This window comes from Haliotis asinina, chromosome 13 (assembly GCF_037392515.1).
Source record: "Haliotis asinina isolate JCU_RB_2024 chromosome 13, JCU_Hal_asi_v2, whole genome shotgun sequence".
NCBI classification, from domain to species: Eukaryota; Metazoa; Mollusca; class Gastropoda; order Lepetellida; family Haliotidae; genus Haliotis; species Haliotis asinina.
The window spans coordinates 6,391,317-6,407,880 of record NC_090292.1 but is presented as its reverse complement, the minus strand read 5'-3'; the positions used below and the strand labels follow the sequence as shown (position 1 = coordinate 6,407,880).

Here is a 16,564-nt window from a genome sequence, read left to right as displayed (position 1 = left end):
AAACAAAAATATTAAATATTAAAGTCAAACATCCTAGACGATTTGAGTTTATGTATAGGTTGTTTGGTTTCATGTATTTTAAGTTAAAAGTTGAGCTGAAAGTCCGCTGTTTTATATTGTAAAACTAAAATTTGAGTAAAACGAAGAAATCGTGGCCAGATAACGCTACGCTTAGATTCTGTTTAATCATAAAAATATCATTTTTCATTACTTTTCAATGAAGATGTACATCTCTGAACACGGTTCTGCCGTTAAACTTGCAGTCACAAGACAGCATTGTCACGGAATTTACAAAATCTACTGTCAAAACCAAATCTCCTAGGAGATATCTTTTGATCTCACACAAGCAGTATCTTCAGTAGACCACAGTTATGGATGATAAAAAATCACGTTTTCATTCAAAACTTTTAGTTGCTTGTCCGTGCTATTGTGGACATGCCTACGAATAAATGCATATCCATGTTTGTTCTGTCATGGTGCATGCTTACAAGTACTAAATATTATTATTTATATTGTGTGCATGCTGAATTATACTTATACATTCATGTTTGGCCCAAGACGTACGTGCACACCAGTGTTTATTTTTCTGTGTGCTAAATTTTACTTAGATATATACATCTTCCCCAGTACTAGTGTGACAGATTACTGTACGTATACATAAATTACTCGTAAAACTGCACGCTTACTAGTACTTCTGGTCCTACGCTTACAGGAACGTGAGTAAGGACAAGTTTGCCTTACGAAAGTTCGATTGTTTAACCTTGTATGTAAATGTTACATGATTTACCCACTAAATACTGAGTGTAACTTGATAGTAGATAAAATTTCATACACTTCCCTTGTCGACATGCCCATCCGACATACCTTCACAGCAGTATTTGAGCGCACGTCCATCTGCTGCAACATTACATGTTAGCTTATGTCACTGTAAGACAGCCTAATGTTGCGGGTGGTAGTGGCGCCCAGTGGTTAAAGCGTTCGCTCGTCGCGCAGAAAGCCATTGTTCGATTCCCGATATGGGCACAATATTGAGAAGTCAGTTTCTGATGTTGCTGAAATATTGCTAAAAGTGTCATAAAACAACACTCACTAACGTTCCTGTTGCCCTTACAACAATAGTGCCACTTTTGCCCTTCATCTACGCGATCATCATCTGGCATGAAATTCCAGGATGTTCCTACAGATGAGGACGATCAAAGATAAACACGTTGTCATGGTTTCAGACACACACATTACAAAAAAAGCTTCGCTCTGTAAAACCTTCCCTTTCTGTGTACATGATTGGTAGAAAACAGTCGCAGCCGTATTTCATGGATAATCCCGGGCATGAGAGACAATCGAAATACTTCACAAGACAATGCCAGGACCTTTAGGACATTTTGAGATCCTTTAAGATCTCACTTACATCAGGTAAAGGTGGGGGTAATGTATGCCGAGGGACAACAAACGCAACTGCAACGTTTTCCAAGGTTAGTTTATTGGATACAACCATCATACACACACGACACACGTGCCGTGAATGACGACACCACGTGACTCATCCTAATATGGAAGCAGATTACTCCCGTCACCTAAGTAATAAAAAAATTAGATATATAGATATGTCACATTATGTGACCTGGGTAGCAGATGTTCGGACAATCAGGGCTAGCAACGAGTTTGTATCCGACATCAATGTTTTCTGTTTAGAAACGGATCAATATACACACACAATGAGATATTATTGATATTGTTTCTCCCTATGATACCACTAATTCGAAAAGACATTGTTTTGGGTATAAACCCGCCTTATGAACAAACAGATGTGGAAAACGTTCATACCTAATTATACAAATATTATTGATCATTCCTGCATGAATGTTTGTGTGTATGGGTCTGTGAGGGTGTGTGTGCGGGCGTGTACGTTTCTTATGGATGTTTGTTGAAACATCTTGTTTCGTTTTGTAAAAACTGACTTTTGCTTATTCAAGGGTCCCTAAACCAAGCTGTATTTGATACTGTCCATATTACCGAGGTTACAGTATATATAATGCCATCCACCAAACGAGTTAACGTCAAAGATACCACTAGATACCAAATTTCGTAGATTTAGTACTACCTCACCACATCACACTCAGGACAAGACTATACACGCTCTCTCATATACAACCATGAACGGAATGTGAAGTTATATATCACAAGATCTCCAGGTGATAATATATATATCTTCCTGCGCGGAGAGTCACTGAAACTCCCGAAGTTGCTCCGAATGAAGGAGTTCAATTACCATTTGTCCCACGTATTGATTCACCTTGATCTCATGATAGAACACACCATAGCAACGCTTGCATGTTGCAACAACAAAAACTAGGGACAAGAACATGCACTTTTTCAGATGGAGTCGAATTTCTTGGTGTCAGGTCTCATCTCCAGAATGAAGACCGTTGAGATGACCGTCGCGAGGAGAAACACCACAAACAGCAGTCTATCCAGCACATAGGCAACGTCTCGCCACTCTCGGAAAATCTCGTCCTCTTTTAATTCCTCAAGATGCTTTTTATGGATAAGGTTCATCAGCTGTCTCACTACAGAACTGTAACTATTTGACGACACACATTCCATTACGGTGGGCACGGGACGCTCCAAAGAGTGAGCTCCCCTTGCCTCCATCGGCGGCGTTTCTATTTGCTCTATAGAATCCTGTTTGGGTGGGTCGAGTTTGACAAACTCCTGGTCTTCCATGGCGACACGGCACTTCTTGGAGGCTTTCTTGTCCTTGTTGGCTTGTCGACGTCGCTTGACATGTTGGCTCGGCTTTTTAATGCAGAGGACTGGAGAAAGGATGCTGAAGCTGACAATCTTCAGCCAGTGCGGCACGTGCTTGGGCTGTCCTCGCTGGTGGTGGATGCCGAGGACAAGCACTGAGGACAAGACTGACAAACAGCTGGTTGCCAGGACAACCATCAGGTATATACCTAGAAGAACATATGGGAATGCATACATTATATACTAATGTCATACTAGCCGTTTTATTTTTATACTTGTCTGGATAAAGTATAAATATGAAAGTTGAATTTGAGCACCCAAAATACAAGCTTTATAAAGATGCTGCTCTGAGATAACTGTGACTGACACACCAAGTGCCTAAACTTAAGTTCACAGAGGTCATGGTCGTATCAAATGTTTCATCGTCGTATAATTCTTTCCAATATAGTGTGATAATGGGCGAGTTCTTCATAAGGATATTCTTTCACAATCAACGTTGCAGTTACACTTTCATTGATAGCGTGTGCTCTCAACTTACTAATGACTGGTATATATAGTGTCTACTGTAGCTTTACTAATGACTGATACAGATTGTGTCTGCTGTCGACTTACTAATGACTGATACAGATAGTATCTGCTCTCGACTCAATAATGACTCTACAAATAGTGTGTGCCGTCGGCTTAATAATGACTGACATAGATAGTGTCTGCTGTCGACTTTCTAATGACTAATACAGATAGTGTCTACTGTCGACTTAATAATGACTGATATAGATAGTATCTGCTGTCGACTTACTAATGACTGATACAGATAGTGTCAACTGCCGCTTTACTAATGACTGATATAGATAGTGTCTGCTGTCGACTTAATAATGACTGATACAGATAGTGTCTGCTGTCGACTTAATATGCTCTCAACGTACTAATGACTGGTATATATAGTGTCTAGTGTAGCTTTACTAATGACTGATACAGACAGTGTCTGCTGTCGGCTTAATAATGACTTATATAGATAGTGTCTACTGTCGACTTACTAATGACTGATATAGAGAGTGTCTACTGTCGTTTTATTAATGACTGATACAGATAGTGTCTGCTGTCGCTTTACTAATGACTGATATAGATAGTGTCTACTGTCGACTTACTAATGACTGATATAGATAGTGTCTGCTGTCGACTTAATAATGACTTATGTAGATAGTGTCTGCTCTCGACGTACTAATGACTGATACAGATGGTGTCTGCCTTTGAGTTGCTAATGACTAGTAGAGATAGTGCCTGCTCTCGACTTAATAATGACTGATGCAGATAGTGTCTGTCGTCGACTTAATAATAACTGATATAGATAGTGTCTGCTGTCAACTTACTAATGACTGATATTGACTCTGAAGTTTGCGGCATCTTGTCGGCCACCATGAGCATGAAGACGGTGATGGTGAGGAGGACTGAAAGGCCGAGGGTGATCTTCTCCCCGCTCTCGGGGGGCAGCAGGAAGCCAGCCAGACACAGGAACGACAGGATGATACAAGGAATGATGATGTTCATAAAGTAGTACTTGATGCGCCTGCGCAGATGGATGTAAAAGGTCACATCCGGGAAGGGTTCGTCACAGCAGTTGTACACCACGACGTTTCGCTGGACCTTGACTCCTATGAGCTCCCATTCGCCGTTGTCGACGAAGTTGGAGAGGTCCATGGAGTCGGATCGATTCCAAACGTCAACCTGATACAGCATGTGGTAGTGTATTACGTCACAGTTATGGGCTGATCATTTCATACTTACGAACAAACTGCGCTATAACCATGCTTTAATTCGTCGAGAAAAGACGTTCTTTTCTAATTTTGATAAAGAAGATCTGGTTTTGAGGCTATGGTCTCCGTACAAAATAAAAGTACAGAAAGATTGTGATTTTACAATCAGGAATGATTTAGCTTTGATTTATAGCCAGTTGTCATAAGCTACTGCACGTGACTTCCGTGCTGGAGCCATTTTAAGGTGCAACATGACATGTTATTTATGTCAATATTTAACTGAAAGCTAAACAGTTTAATTCAATAACCCTGTTTTGGATTGGCCGCTTTTCATCAAAGTGTTTGTTTTCGAATGCTGAGATTATGATTAACAATTGTTGAAATAATATTCAGTTAAGGTCGTCTGAGATCATTTTTAATAGAAAAGGCATTTGATGAGAAAATATGAATTGGACAAATTTAGGGCAATTGTCTCATAATTGTATTTTTTTCTGATTCAGCTATATCATTTGAAGATCGTATATACCTTTTGTTGGCATTGTATTCATTAAAGGCATTAATATTTTTACAAGGCAGCAACTTTGGAACTGTAGTAACAGCTCCATGCTGTACATAGTTTCAACGATGTCAAAAACATGTATGTCGAGGATATTGTTTGACTACCATAAAAATCAAACAACAGTACAGAAGGTTCTTATATGTATAATTCTATCATTCCAGATGTCTTTCCTTGTATAGAAAGGTGTAACTGTAGGAGGTTGAACCTTTGTGGATGTGAACTTGAAACATATTCCTGTTATCTTGACATTGTTGACCTTTCAAGGGCCCTAGCACGGTAGTCACCACGTCAGCTGACGGCAACCGGCATTAAATCAAGGTTAAATCATTCCTGATTATGAACATCATATCCCATTTGGTCGCAACAACTGCACCACATTTCCACCATTTTGGGGGTCTGGCTTCGAGACCATTTTACCTGGAAGCCGTTATAGGCCCACGACCCAAGCTTCAGTTTACACAGCTGGTCGTCGAAAGGGAAGAATGTGATGTCGATCTTGCACGAACTGCGGAACCTGACTACCGGCCCCCAAAACACCCGACTGTCATTATACACCATAGCGAGGCTTGGCATGTACCCGGATGTGTAATCATCAACGCTGAAACAGACGTCACAGGTAGCAGAAACATGTATCTGAATGATTTATTTATTTATTTATTTATTTATTTATTTGTGTATTTGTTTATTTTTTTATTTATTTATTTATTTATTTAAATACACACACACAGGATTGTTACCGTTAAACACAGGCATTTTATGGTTGCTTCGCCCGCTTACGCCAAAGCCTGGCTCACATGAATCATGAAGTGAATTTAAAATATCGAAAATACTAGGGTAAATTTACAGAGTGTGGTCTAAAGCTGACGTCTCTTAACTTTGTAAATAGGTGTCTTCAGATTATCAGCAGGTTCACCCTCACGGCGGTACATATATCATGAGGCTCAAAGAGCGACTGATTCACATCCTACTTACCTGCATGTGAGTCACGATCTACACGGCCTGTATATGTGGGTCAAAACTTTATATATTTGAATCTTGTGTAAGGGAGTAACGCTACAACAAACCATGTTAACGTGAGCAGCACCCTACATGGTTATCACCCGTGGAAGATGCATGGATTCTATCGATGCCGCGTTACAGATGCGATCGATGCGGTTTGTCCGTGTTAGCCGTCCATCAAGGGTAGAGAATTCACTACGTCTTCAGTATGTTATCGTGGGCACAAATATACCTTACTTCTGGTTCAGGTCGCCGTAAAACTATATCACCACCACCAGTTAGGTATCGTCTGAAGCTGTGGGTCTTTCAAGGGGAAGTAACTCCTCACTTATAATAAATGAAGTTGTAAGTATAAGAAACGTTCAAGGGAAATAACTCACGTCTCCAGAACCATTGACAGATTTCCGTGTTTAACATCCTCAAGGGGGTGGGGATAGGAGTGGGGAATCTCATCACTTCTCGAGTGCAGATTTTTGATAGGCCATTGTCAGATAGGAGCAAGCTTACCATGTCTTATCGGTAGTATTAAACATCATCCAAAGGGAGCTAAGTCAAGACCGTCCCGAGAAGACGTCGTTTTAACGGGTGTACCATTGAAGGTAAGGCGACATGTCTCCAGTACGATATTATGTGTACGTGTTAGGCTTCCTCCAAAGGGAGGCAACTCACCTGTTGTACAGTACGATATCTGGCAGCCATATCTTCTCACATGGGATTCTGATGGAGGTGATATCGCCGTACAGGCTGGAGTTCCAGTTCAGTCTCTCGTCGTACCATTCCTGGAACACAATGTGACAACTATAGAATCTCGACACGGTAACTCGATCACAAAAATAAAAGTCACAACTTGTAACGGTATAGCAGTCGGTACCAGAATGCGAAGGTTGTTTTAAATGCGTGTTGCAGCCATTTCACATGGGCACGTTAGCATGCATACTCACGAACTCCTGGTATGAACATTATTCATAATGACATAAACAAACATTAACAAAATAACAGATACAAAACGTAAATCAGCAAAACCTGAAAAAAAAATGAATGAATGAGTGAGTGACTTTAGTTTTACGCCGCACTCAGCAATATTCCAGCTATATGGAGGCGGTCTGTAAATAATTGAGTCTGGATCAGACAATCCAGTGATCAACAACATGCGCATCGATGTGCGCATTTGGGAACCGATGACATGCGTCAACCAAGTCAGCGAGCCTGACCACCCGATCCCTTTAGTCGCCTCTTAGGACAAGCTGAGTCGCCTTTTATGGCAAACATAGGTTGCTGAAGGCCTGTTCTACCCCGGGACCTTCACGAGTAATGAAGCATTCAGTGTAGTTCTGTAACGCACAATGAGACTGGTATATTATCAATTCCGTCCCAGGCCGCCAATTTGTTTCTAACGGCAGAGCCTCGTTTAGAGATTTCTACGATTTCCAGATTTCCGTTTGTCAGAGCTCGCTGTATGACAAAGCACGCTGTACGACGTGCTTGCAAGGATTAGACAGTTCGTAGTGTTGCAGTTTACAAGTGCTACGTCAAGTCATACTGATAAATATAATTCTATGTATGAATCCAGTTCAATGAATTAGTCTAATAATTCTGGACTGGTCATCGCATTAAGTTGCGAAATAAGCCGGAACCCAGTAAACAGGACACGAAACTGTTCTATAATCAATGGTTTGACTTGACAGAAACTTCATCCCAGTTCAGAAAAAAGGGAAAGCGCGTGTAATACAATTTTTGCTTCAATTGCTTTCACTTCGAGAGCGCTTATTTTTGTGAAAATTAATGTAGGACATACTTAAGGCCCAGTCCCATTATCAATGCGTTAAGGGCTTTCATAGCGCTGCCGGGAAGACAGCATTCGTCGCCAACAGTAAAAGTGACATAAGGCATTACGCTATGGCAGTTGTGGCCCTTTCGGTCATCCATACGTTAAACTCCATCGTTTATCAAATCACCAGCCTACACCAGTTGGTTTAAATGTGAGCTATATCTTCATAACACTGCTAAACTATGTGATATATACGGGTCATGGCATAACAAAATACTTAATATTTGCCCCAAAACATCATATAGGACTGTTAACCACCCACACAAATCACATCAAACTCGTCGCAAACAGTAATATACTTGTATATTCACGGCGGCGGCGGGGACTACACTTTGACTGCTGTTGCAGTTCATCACTTATCAGATCTCCTGCGCAAACTGATAGCTTTTAACATTTCAGAACATATCGTCGTGCTCTAAAACAGTTGCCGTTGACATTTCATCTCTAGAGAAGTTTCTGAAACAAACACATCACACGGGATCAAAAGCAATCATATACTGGTATTACGATAATATATCCCATTGGAAGGACTATCTCACTTCACTAGGTGGTAGAAGCAACATCTTGGGGTGGTGGTGTAGAGTGGGACTTGTTGAAACTATGGGTAGCCATTTCCGCCAATAAAACTTTTTGAAAGAAAAAAAACCCAAAACAACAAACCCCCCCAAAAAAACCCAAAAAAACCACAAAAAACAAACAAAAAAACCCAACAAAACAAAACAAAAAAAACAACAACAAAAAACGTCGCACTTTAATGCTGGACTCACAAAACTCCAGAAACGATCCGCACTGTGCCCACTTTCTGACAAAGGATTGGATAAGATTACTATAGGGCTTTCTTCGAAAACTCAAAATTTAAACTCGCTCGCTCGCTCGACCAAAAAATCATTTGGACTTAATTCAACAAATCTAGGGCGTTGTGTAAATAATCTCGCCCATCGATGTTAAAAATTACTCAAAATATATTAAGTTAATACCTGAAACGTTGTAAATGAATGAAAGTAAGTACCAAGGTAAAACAGTTAAATCATGTAAAACGTGTGAATACTATTTTTCTGGTGTCCAATAATATTGCTAAAAGTATAGTCGTGAAACTATACTTAGTCATCATCAAAACTAGGGAAGTGCAGAGTGACATCACAAAAATGAGTGAATTATGCGAGAGGAAGTGGTACTATCAATATAGCTGATATTTATCCCAGTCATATCCCCACTGCAGGCTATATCATAACGGGAGGATGTACAAGCCGTGTCACCAGGGCCCACTTGCACAAAACGATCTTAGAGTTACAATTATTGTAAATACCTAAGATCGCGATCTTAGGCTTCGGCTACAATCGCCATCCACTTGCACAAAGCTATTGTAGGCTAAGATCATTGTAAGTTACAATCAAAACTTACAATTGGTCGGAACCAATTGTAAGGAGCTAAGATCATTGTAGTCAGTAGCAAAATGGCGTCCAAGTCCAAGTTGGTGTCAATTTCACGCAAATAATTAGCTTTACGTTTGGGGATTGCTTTCATATTGCATTAAACTGTATGATTCGCCTTGACACTTCAGCGACACAGAGAATGCAACATCTATTTAACGTCAGAAATATCTTTATTTGCGGTAGTGAACAACATCATTATCGAGTCGATATCACAGAGTACAATTCTCACCCGGTTCAGTGTTGAAAAAAGTATGAACACCATACCTTTTACATAAACAAAAAAGGATAGTGGATCTAACGAAAGGGGTCTGCATACGATTAGCAGTGGCCATGACCTTTTCAATAATTCAAGGGCAGCTAATTTTAGTTTTTACGCAAGATGGGAGTGGTTTCCCTTTGCAGATTATACCGTTAACGTAAAATCTGCCTTGCCCAAATACAATGCATGTTCTGTAGTGACAGAACAGATATCCACATATTTCTTTTCGGTTAATGATTTTGTCTTAGTTTATCATTGAAATAATCTACAGTTGGATAAAGTACAAAAATATGTTTTTTTCTACTTGTAAAAATTGAATCTGACGAGAGACAATAGTTTTAATCTATGTATTTTAAATATAATACAAGTATTTTTCAAACGGAAAAATACACTAACTTGGGTATGTGAATTTTTTTTTAACAAAGCGAAAAAATAATTATCAAGAAACACTTCCACAGTCATGTCACACTTTCATATCTTTACAAATCTAATGCTTGTGGGATATATATGGGATTTTACTCCAAATAACACCAATGCCAAACTATGTTCAACTGACAGTCACTGACAAATCATGGTACATTTAGGTGTTATGTCATAAGGAAATTTTATTTATGTGTAATCTTTTAATTTCATGATCATTAGGTCAATAACTCAAGACCCAATCTGTTAATGTATTTGTTTGTATTTCAGTATTTGCATAAAACAATATTTCTGTGGTTGCAGTATCACATGTTTAGTTCATAAAAAAATTAGAATGTAGAAAAATTAGAGAATAACCCCTGAGGTACGAATGATTATACATGTTACCTTCTACGTTATCGCTTCCTTCAACATTATTATTTACTTCAAAGATTTGTGGGTTGGGGTTGTTTGGGTTTTTCTTTTGTGTGTTTGTTTTTTTAGGTTTGTTGTCATGAAAAATCTGCAAGGTTCGCTAAAGAAGGAATGTCATCTGTGTGCAGTAACCAGTTCCACGTTGTATTTGCGCTGCATGCTATGCGCACTTGAAGACAACTGTAGACAGGAGTCGAGTTTAAGAAATTTCTACGTCCAACGCTGAAGAGTTCGATCTTAGTTAAGATTGCGATCTTAAATCCATGATGTCTTAAGATCGTCTTTGTGCAAGTGGATTAGGGCAATTGTATGGTGATTGTAAAGTTGATTGTAGGGGCCTAAGATTGATTGTAACTAAGATTGCTCTGTGCAAGTGGGTCCTGGTCAGTAATGTGTTACGAGTGTGTATTTCTTGTATATTTATGTTATTAATTTTGTAATAATTATTATTGGGTCACAATGTTTTGTGTTTTGAATAGTATATATAATATGGGTCACATTTCGTTTTAATATCTGGTCAACACTTTTAGCATTCTGGCTTTCCGGAATTTATCTGTTCCTAGTTTTCGATGTTCGCTTCCTGGATAATGTTTCGACACCATTCTACAGTGTTGACGATGTTCGTTTGAGCCCGAAAATTCGGGAAATGACTTTGTAAATATATATAAAGGCTGGTTGCCGCGCAGAGGGTGACACTCACACTCACATTCATTCATATTCGCTGGAGTTACATCTCTGCCACGCTTTTGATCATCAAAATCCCGTCAGCGTCTGAATCTACATTATCTGATGTCGCACCGATCGCTGTGTTTACTTTTTGCCATAGCTGTTCCCTCTCACATCAAGACTTTGGTGAATTTGATATATTGTATTTTTTTGTGACCTACTGATTTAGATTTTGTCTCTCTTGAATTGTACATGAAATCTGCATTGTTATATTGACTTGTGACTCTGTTTATCTTGCTCTCGTTGTATAACAATATAGAATTTGAACGTAAACAACTTGTCTTTGTTCTGTTTTGCTGGTTTACAAGGGGATTTCTGACATTGCTGTCACGGTAAATTCTTAACCATAACAAATGGAAATACCCGAAATATAACGCCGCCAACGGAAAAAAAATATCGTCAGGACAAAAATGCAAATCTTATAAAAATACATTAATGATATTGGTCCTGGTGTCAATGAAAGAAATATTTCGTCATAAGCGACACCGATGGAAATATACCTGCCGTATTACCACTTAAGTACATTGTACATAAAATTATTGTATCACCATTAAGGGCCAAATAGTACTATGAACACCAGTCAGATCAAAGTTTACGGAGTGCTCGCCCTATTACATCTACATGTGTAGAAGTGTACATGTTGCACCAAAGGGACAGATACTATAGGCGTAGCTACCATTCCAAATGATAAAAAAGACCCGAAGCTGCAAGGCTGCTGTTAAAAAGGTTGTCCAAGCCCTCAATACTATCAAGATATAAAGCTTACCCACCGGTACACTCGTCATATCATTGCAAAGAGAAATGCATTTGCAGCATCATAAGCATTTCCGCTGGGGGAAATATACTTGTTATACCACCAGGAACGTACTAGTCACATCATCTCTGGTGTAAATATACAGGCTATACTTACAGGAGCATACTGGTGACGTCATCCCTGGGGGAAATATACCGGTTATACCACCAGGAACGTACTAGTCACATCATTTCTGGTGTAAATATACAGGCTATACTTACAGGAGCATACTGGTGACGTCATCCCTGGGGGAAATATACTTGTTATACCACCAGGAACGTACTAGTCACATCATCTCTGGTGTAAATATACAGGCTATACTTACAGGAGCATACTGGTGACGTCATCCCTGGGGGAAATATACCGGTTATACCACCAGGAACGTACTAGTCACATCATCTCTGGTGTAAATATACAGGCTATACTTACAGGAGCATACTGGTGACGTCATCCCTGGGGGAAATATACCGGTTATACCACCAGGAACGTACTAGTCACATCATCTCTGGTGTAAATATACAGGCTATACTTACAGGAGCATACTGGTGACGTCATCCCTGGGGGAAATATACTTGTTATACCACCAGGAACGCACTAGTCACATCATCTCTGGTGTAAATATACAGGCTATACTTACAGGAGCATACTGGTGACGTCATCCCTGGGGGAAATATACCGGTTATACCACCAGGAACGTACTAGTCACATCATCTGTGGTGTAAATATACAGGCTATACTTACAGGAGCATACTGGTGACGTCATCCCTGGGTGAAATATACCGGTTTTGTCATCTAATACAGTCAAAACATTGATTACACATCGGTTTCGTTTCCTTTTGACTCTGTTCCGTCTTGCTGTGCAACATAATGCAATAACCAGCACAGATGTTTTGCACTGATCCATTTATTTGGATACATAAACTTTAATCAGTATGATTTGATACCTACTTGTATATTGCAACACTGCGCTCCTTCTAATCCTTGCAAACATGCGTGCAAAGCGTGCTCTGTTCTACAACGAGCTCTGTCGTACAACGCACTCTGTTCTCCAGCGAGCTCTGTCGTACAGCGTGCTCTGTTGTACAGCGAGCTCAGACGAACGGACACGTGGAAATCGTGGAAATCTCAAAATGAGCTGGAGGCGGTCTGGAAAAGTTTGGTGGTTTGGTACGGAATTGACATTATATCAGTCTCACTGTGCCGTACAGAACTACACTGAATGAACGTGAAAACAATACATGACAAGTGTAACCAGTGCGCAGATGCATTGTGAATCATTTTACGACCTCATCAAACAGGGACCGTCTGTGACGTCTTATTTAAGGTAAGGCTGTCTACACCTCGCCATAAAACATACAAATACGGTATCATTACAGTTTACAATTATAATTCATTTGTAAGTACCATTTTTTATGAAGCAAATGTAGCCGGAGATTTTGTGGTGTCTATTTTCACTTTCACACGAGAAGATTCGAATGGGCAGAAAAGTAAGCCATGGTCTGAAAAGGTTAATGAGACCGATGTTTCGGTTTGACCTTTTCACATTACTGGGGAAAATATACTGGTTACACCACCGGGAGCATGCTGGTCACATCACTCCTGCTGGAAAGATAGCGGTTATACCACCAGGAACATGCTGGTACCATGACCCCTGCTGGAAATATAACGGTTATACCACCAGGAACATGCTGGTACCATCACTCCTGCGGGATATATACCGGTTATACCACCAGAAACGTGCTGGTCACATCACTCCTGCGGGATATATACCGGTTATACCACCAGGAACATGCTGGTCATATCAACACAGGTATAATGGGTCATACTACCGGCCACATCATCTCTATGGAAATATACTGGTTATACCATCAGAAACATACTGGTCACATCGTAGCTGGGGTATATATGCTCAGGAGAATATACACGCTATATCAATACAGAACATACTGGTCACATCATCGCTAGAGAAAATATAGCAGTTATACCACCAATGATATACCGGTGAAATTATCATTACCAGTCACATCGTAGGTATGGGAAATTAATGTGTTATCACAGGCAGTTTCACATATTGTATGTTATGGTGTCAATGGCCGGGCGTGTGATGTTTGAGGTATATACTCATTATATGAGCTCAGGATGGAAGCCCTGGAGGTCTCATCCTAATGAGGACATAACACTAACATCATTACTTTCTGGTCCAAACAGATCTCTTTCCAATCCTTGATGACAGTGTGTTGCATGAAGGTCCGCAAATAGAACATTTAACACGTTTTCTTTGCAGTGTCTTTGAGTTGGGATCAAACACTTCAACTTCAGGAGATTTCTTTGAAACGGAGAATAGCTACATCCAATGAACATGAGCAATTACTGTGGGGGAGCCTGAAAATCTGCCCCATCCGAATCCCGGACTACACCCAGCTTAATGGATTACTTCAGCTCGTTTATGTCATCACTGTCGAGGTGGATGAGAAGAGGAGCAATCGTTGATGTAAAGCCAGTTCTTTCTCTTCATAATTTGATATTTTGATGTCGAAAACATGAAAAACAAATCCTTCTAATGACAAAAATACAACACAAGCTGCTCGACATGTCCGTGCACGTTCGTGTTGAGTGAGGAATATTACCAGCTCTATAATACTTCCAGTGATCCACTTATCTGAATAACATGCCACTGCCGCTATTCCATAACTAGCCATTATTTGTGAGAGATGACCCTGGTGGCCCTCCTTCATTACATCGGTACTTGTATGGTTACTAAGCCTGGAGACTAATCTCTTCATTATTGTAAACACCGTTTGACTACCTCGATTATCTCGGAACGTGACCCTTTTAACCTCCCATACATAAAACATTTACAGCCCCATTACACCTACTGAGTGGGATAGGATGTAAGAGTATGAGTGAGTGAGTGAGATGTGAACGAGTGAGTGAGTGTGGTCCAGTGAGTGAGTGAGTGTGGTCCAGTGAGTGTGTGAGTGAGATGTGAGTGAATGAGTGTGGTCCAGTGAATGAGTGAGTGCGTGTGGTCCAGTGAGTGAGTGAGTAAGCGAGTGAGCGTGTTCCAGTGAGTGGGTGGTTTTTAATGTGAGTGAGTGGTTGAGTGTGTGTGTGAGTGAATGCGCGGGTGGTCCGGGGAATGGGTGGCCAGATGGATGGGTGGATACGTCTCAGTTGAAGCGAATCAGTGTTAAGATAATGAGTGGGCACATATGAGTAGGGCACAGAATGAGTGGGCACAGAATGAGTGGGCACATTTGAGTGGGCACATAATGAGTGGGCACAGAATGAGTGGACACAGAATGAGTGGACACAGAATGAGTGGGCACATATGAGTGGGCACATATGAGTGGGCACATAATGAGTGGGCACATATGAGTGGGCACATAATGAGTGGGCGCATATGAGTGGGCACATATGTGTGGGCACAGAATGAGTGGGCACAGAATGAGTGGGCACTGAATGAGTGGGCACATATGAGTGGGCACTGAATGAGTGGGCACATATGAGTGGGCACATAATGAGTGGGCACATATGAGTGGGCACAGAATGAGTGGGCACATATGGGTGGGCACAGAATGAGTGGGCACAGAATGAGTGGGCACCGAATGAGTGGGCACATATGAGTGGGCACAGAATGAGTGGGCACAGAATGCGTGGGTGGTCAAAAGAATGAGTACGTGAATGAGTGAGTGATTGCTTGACTGGTTGTATGAGTGGCAGTGAATGAGTGGGAATGTGTGAGCCGGCGGTCGAGTGGGTTCATGAGTGAGGTGGTTGAAGGGTGGATGGTTGGTTGTGTGAGTGATTGAGCGAGTGTGAGGATATGGGTAGGTAAGAGTGTCTTGGGATGGGGTTGGGTGGCTGAGTGATTTAGTAAGTGTGTAAGTATTCCCACCAAAAGGCTACTTGGTACTTTGCTATGCAAAATTAAGCTCACAATGGATAGTGAACGTTTCACGGATGTGAGGAGTGAGTGAGTGAGTGAGTTTAGTTTTACGCCGCTTTTAGCAATATTCCAGCAATATCACGGCGGGGGACACCAGAAAATGGGCTTCACTCATTGTACCCATGTGGGGAATCGAACCCGGGTCTTCGGAGTGACGAGCGAACGCTTTAACCACTAGGCTACCCCACCGCCCCCGGATGTGAGGAAGTTATCGTGGAAAAAGAGTGACTGAGTGAGCGAGAGGGTGAATAGATGGGTGAGTGAGTGAGCTTGGGATTGAGTGAGTGTGTGGGTTGGTAGGTGGGTGGATGAGTGGGTGAGTGAGTGAGTGACACCGATGTGAACTATACAAGTCTGATGAGTAAGACGAAGGAATTCCGATGTAATGTAGGTGCCGAGCGTTTGAGAAACCATCGAGCATCATTCTGACAGACCCAAACATGATCTGAGCTAACCGGGGCTCGAATCCACGACCCATACTCAAGGGATATATGTGCATATATCTGTTTCAGCTGCAACGCCGAAACAACAACATTCACTGAAGAGAAATGAGAAACCCCTCTTCACGTTCAACTTCTTTCCACAGCTCGTCACTTAGGAGGTCCGGGTTCCGAGTTCGAGTTAAGTTCGAGTTCCAGTTACGTTCGAGTTCAAGTGAAGCCCTTTCTTATGTCCTCCGTCTTGGAAT

At 41.0% G+C, this 16,564-nt stretch overlaps 1 protein-coding gene across 2 annotated transcripts in view; it reads right to left on the bottom strand.

The window, feature by feature from the left end:
* Nucleotides 1–1,457: 1,457 nt before the first annotated feature.
* LOC137260016 (neuronal acetylcholine receptor subunit alpha-10-like) overlaps nucleotides 1,458–16,564 on the bottom strand; it is a 108,565-nt gene continuing 93,458 nt past the window's right edge. For both annotated transcript variants that reach the window (XM_067797697.1, XM_067797698.1), the window contains 4 exons: nucleotides 6,724–6,833; nucleotides 5,473–5,653; nucleotides 4,113–4,467; nucleotides 1,458–2,954 (listed from right to left, as the gene is read on the bottom strand). In XM_067797697.1, the coding sequence (XP_067653798.1) occupies nucleotides 2,371–2,954; nucleotides 4,113–4,467; nucleotides 5,473–5,653; nucleotides 6,724–6,833 (1,230 nt within the window). In that variant the 3' untranslated portion in view covers nucleotides 1,458–2,370. The remainder of the gene's footprint in view (nucleotides 2,955–4,112; nucleotides 4,468–5,472; nucleotides 5,654–6,723; nucleotides 6,834–16,564) is intronic.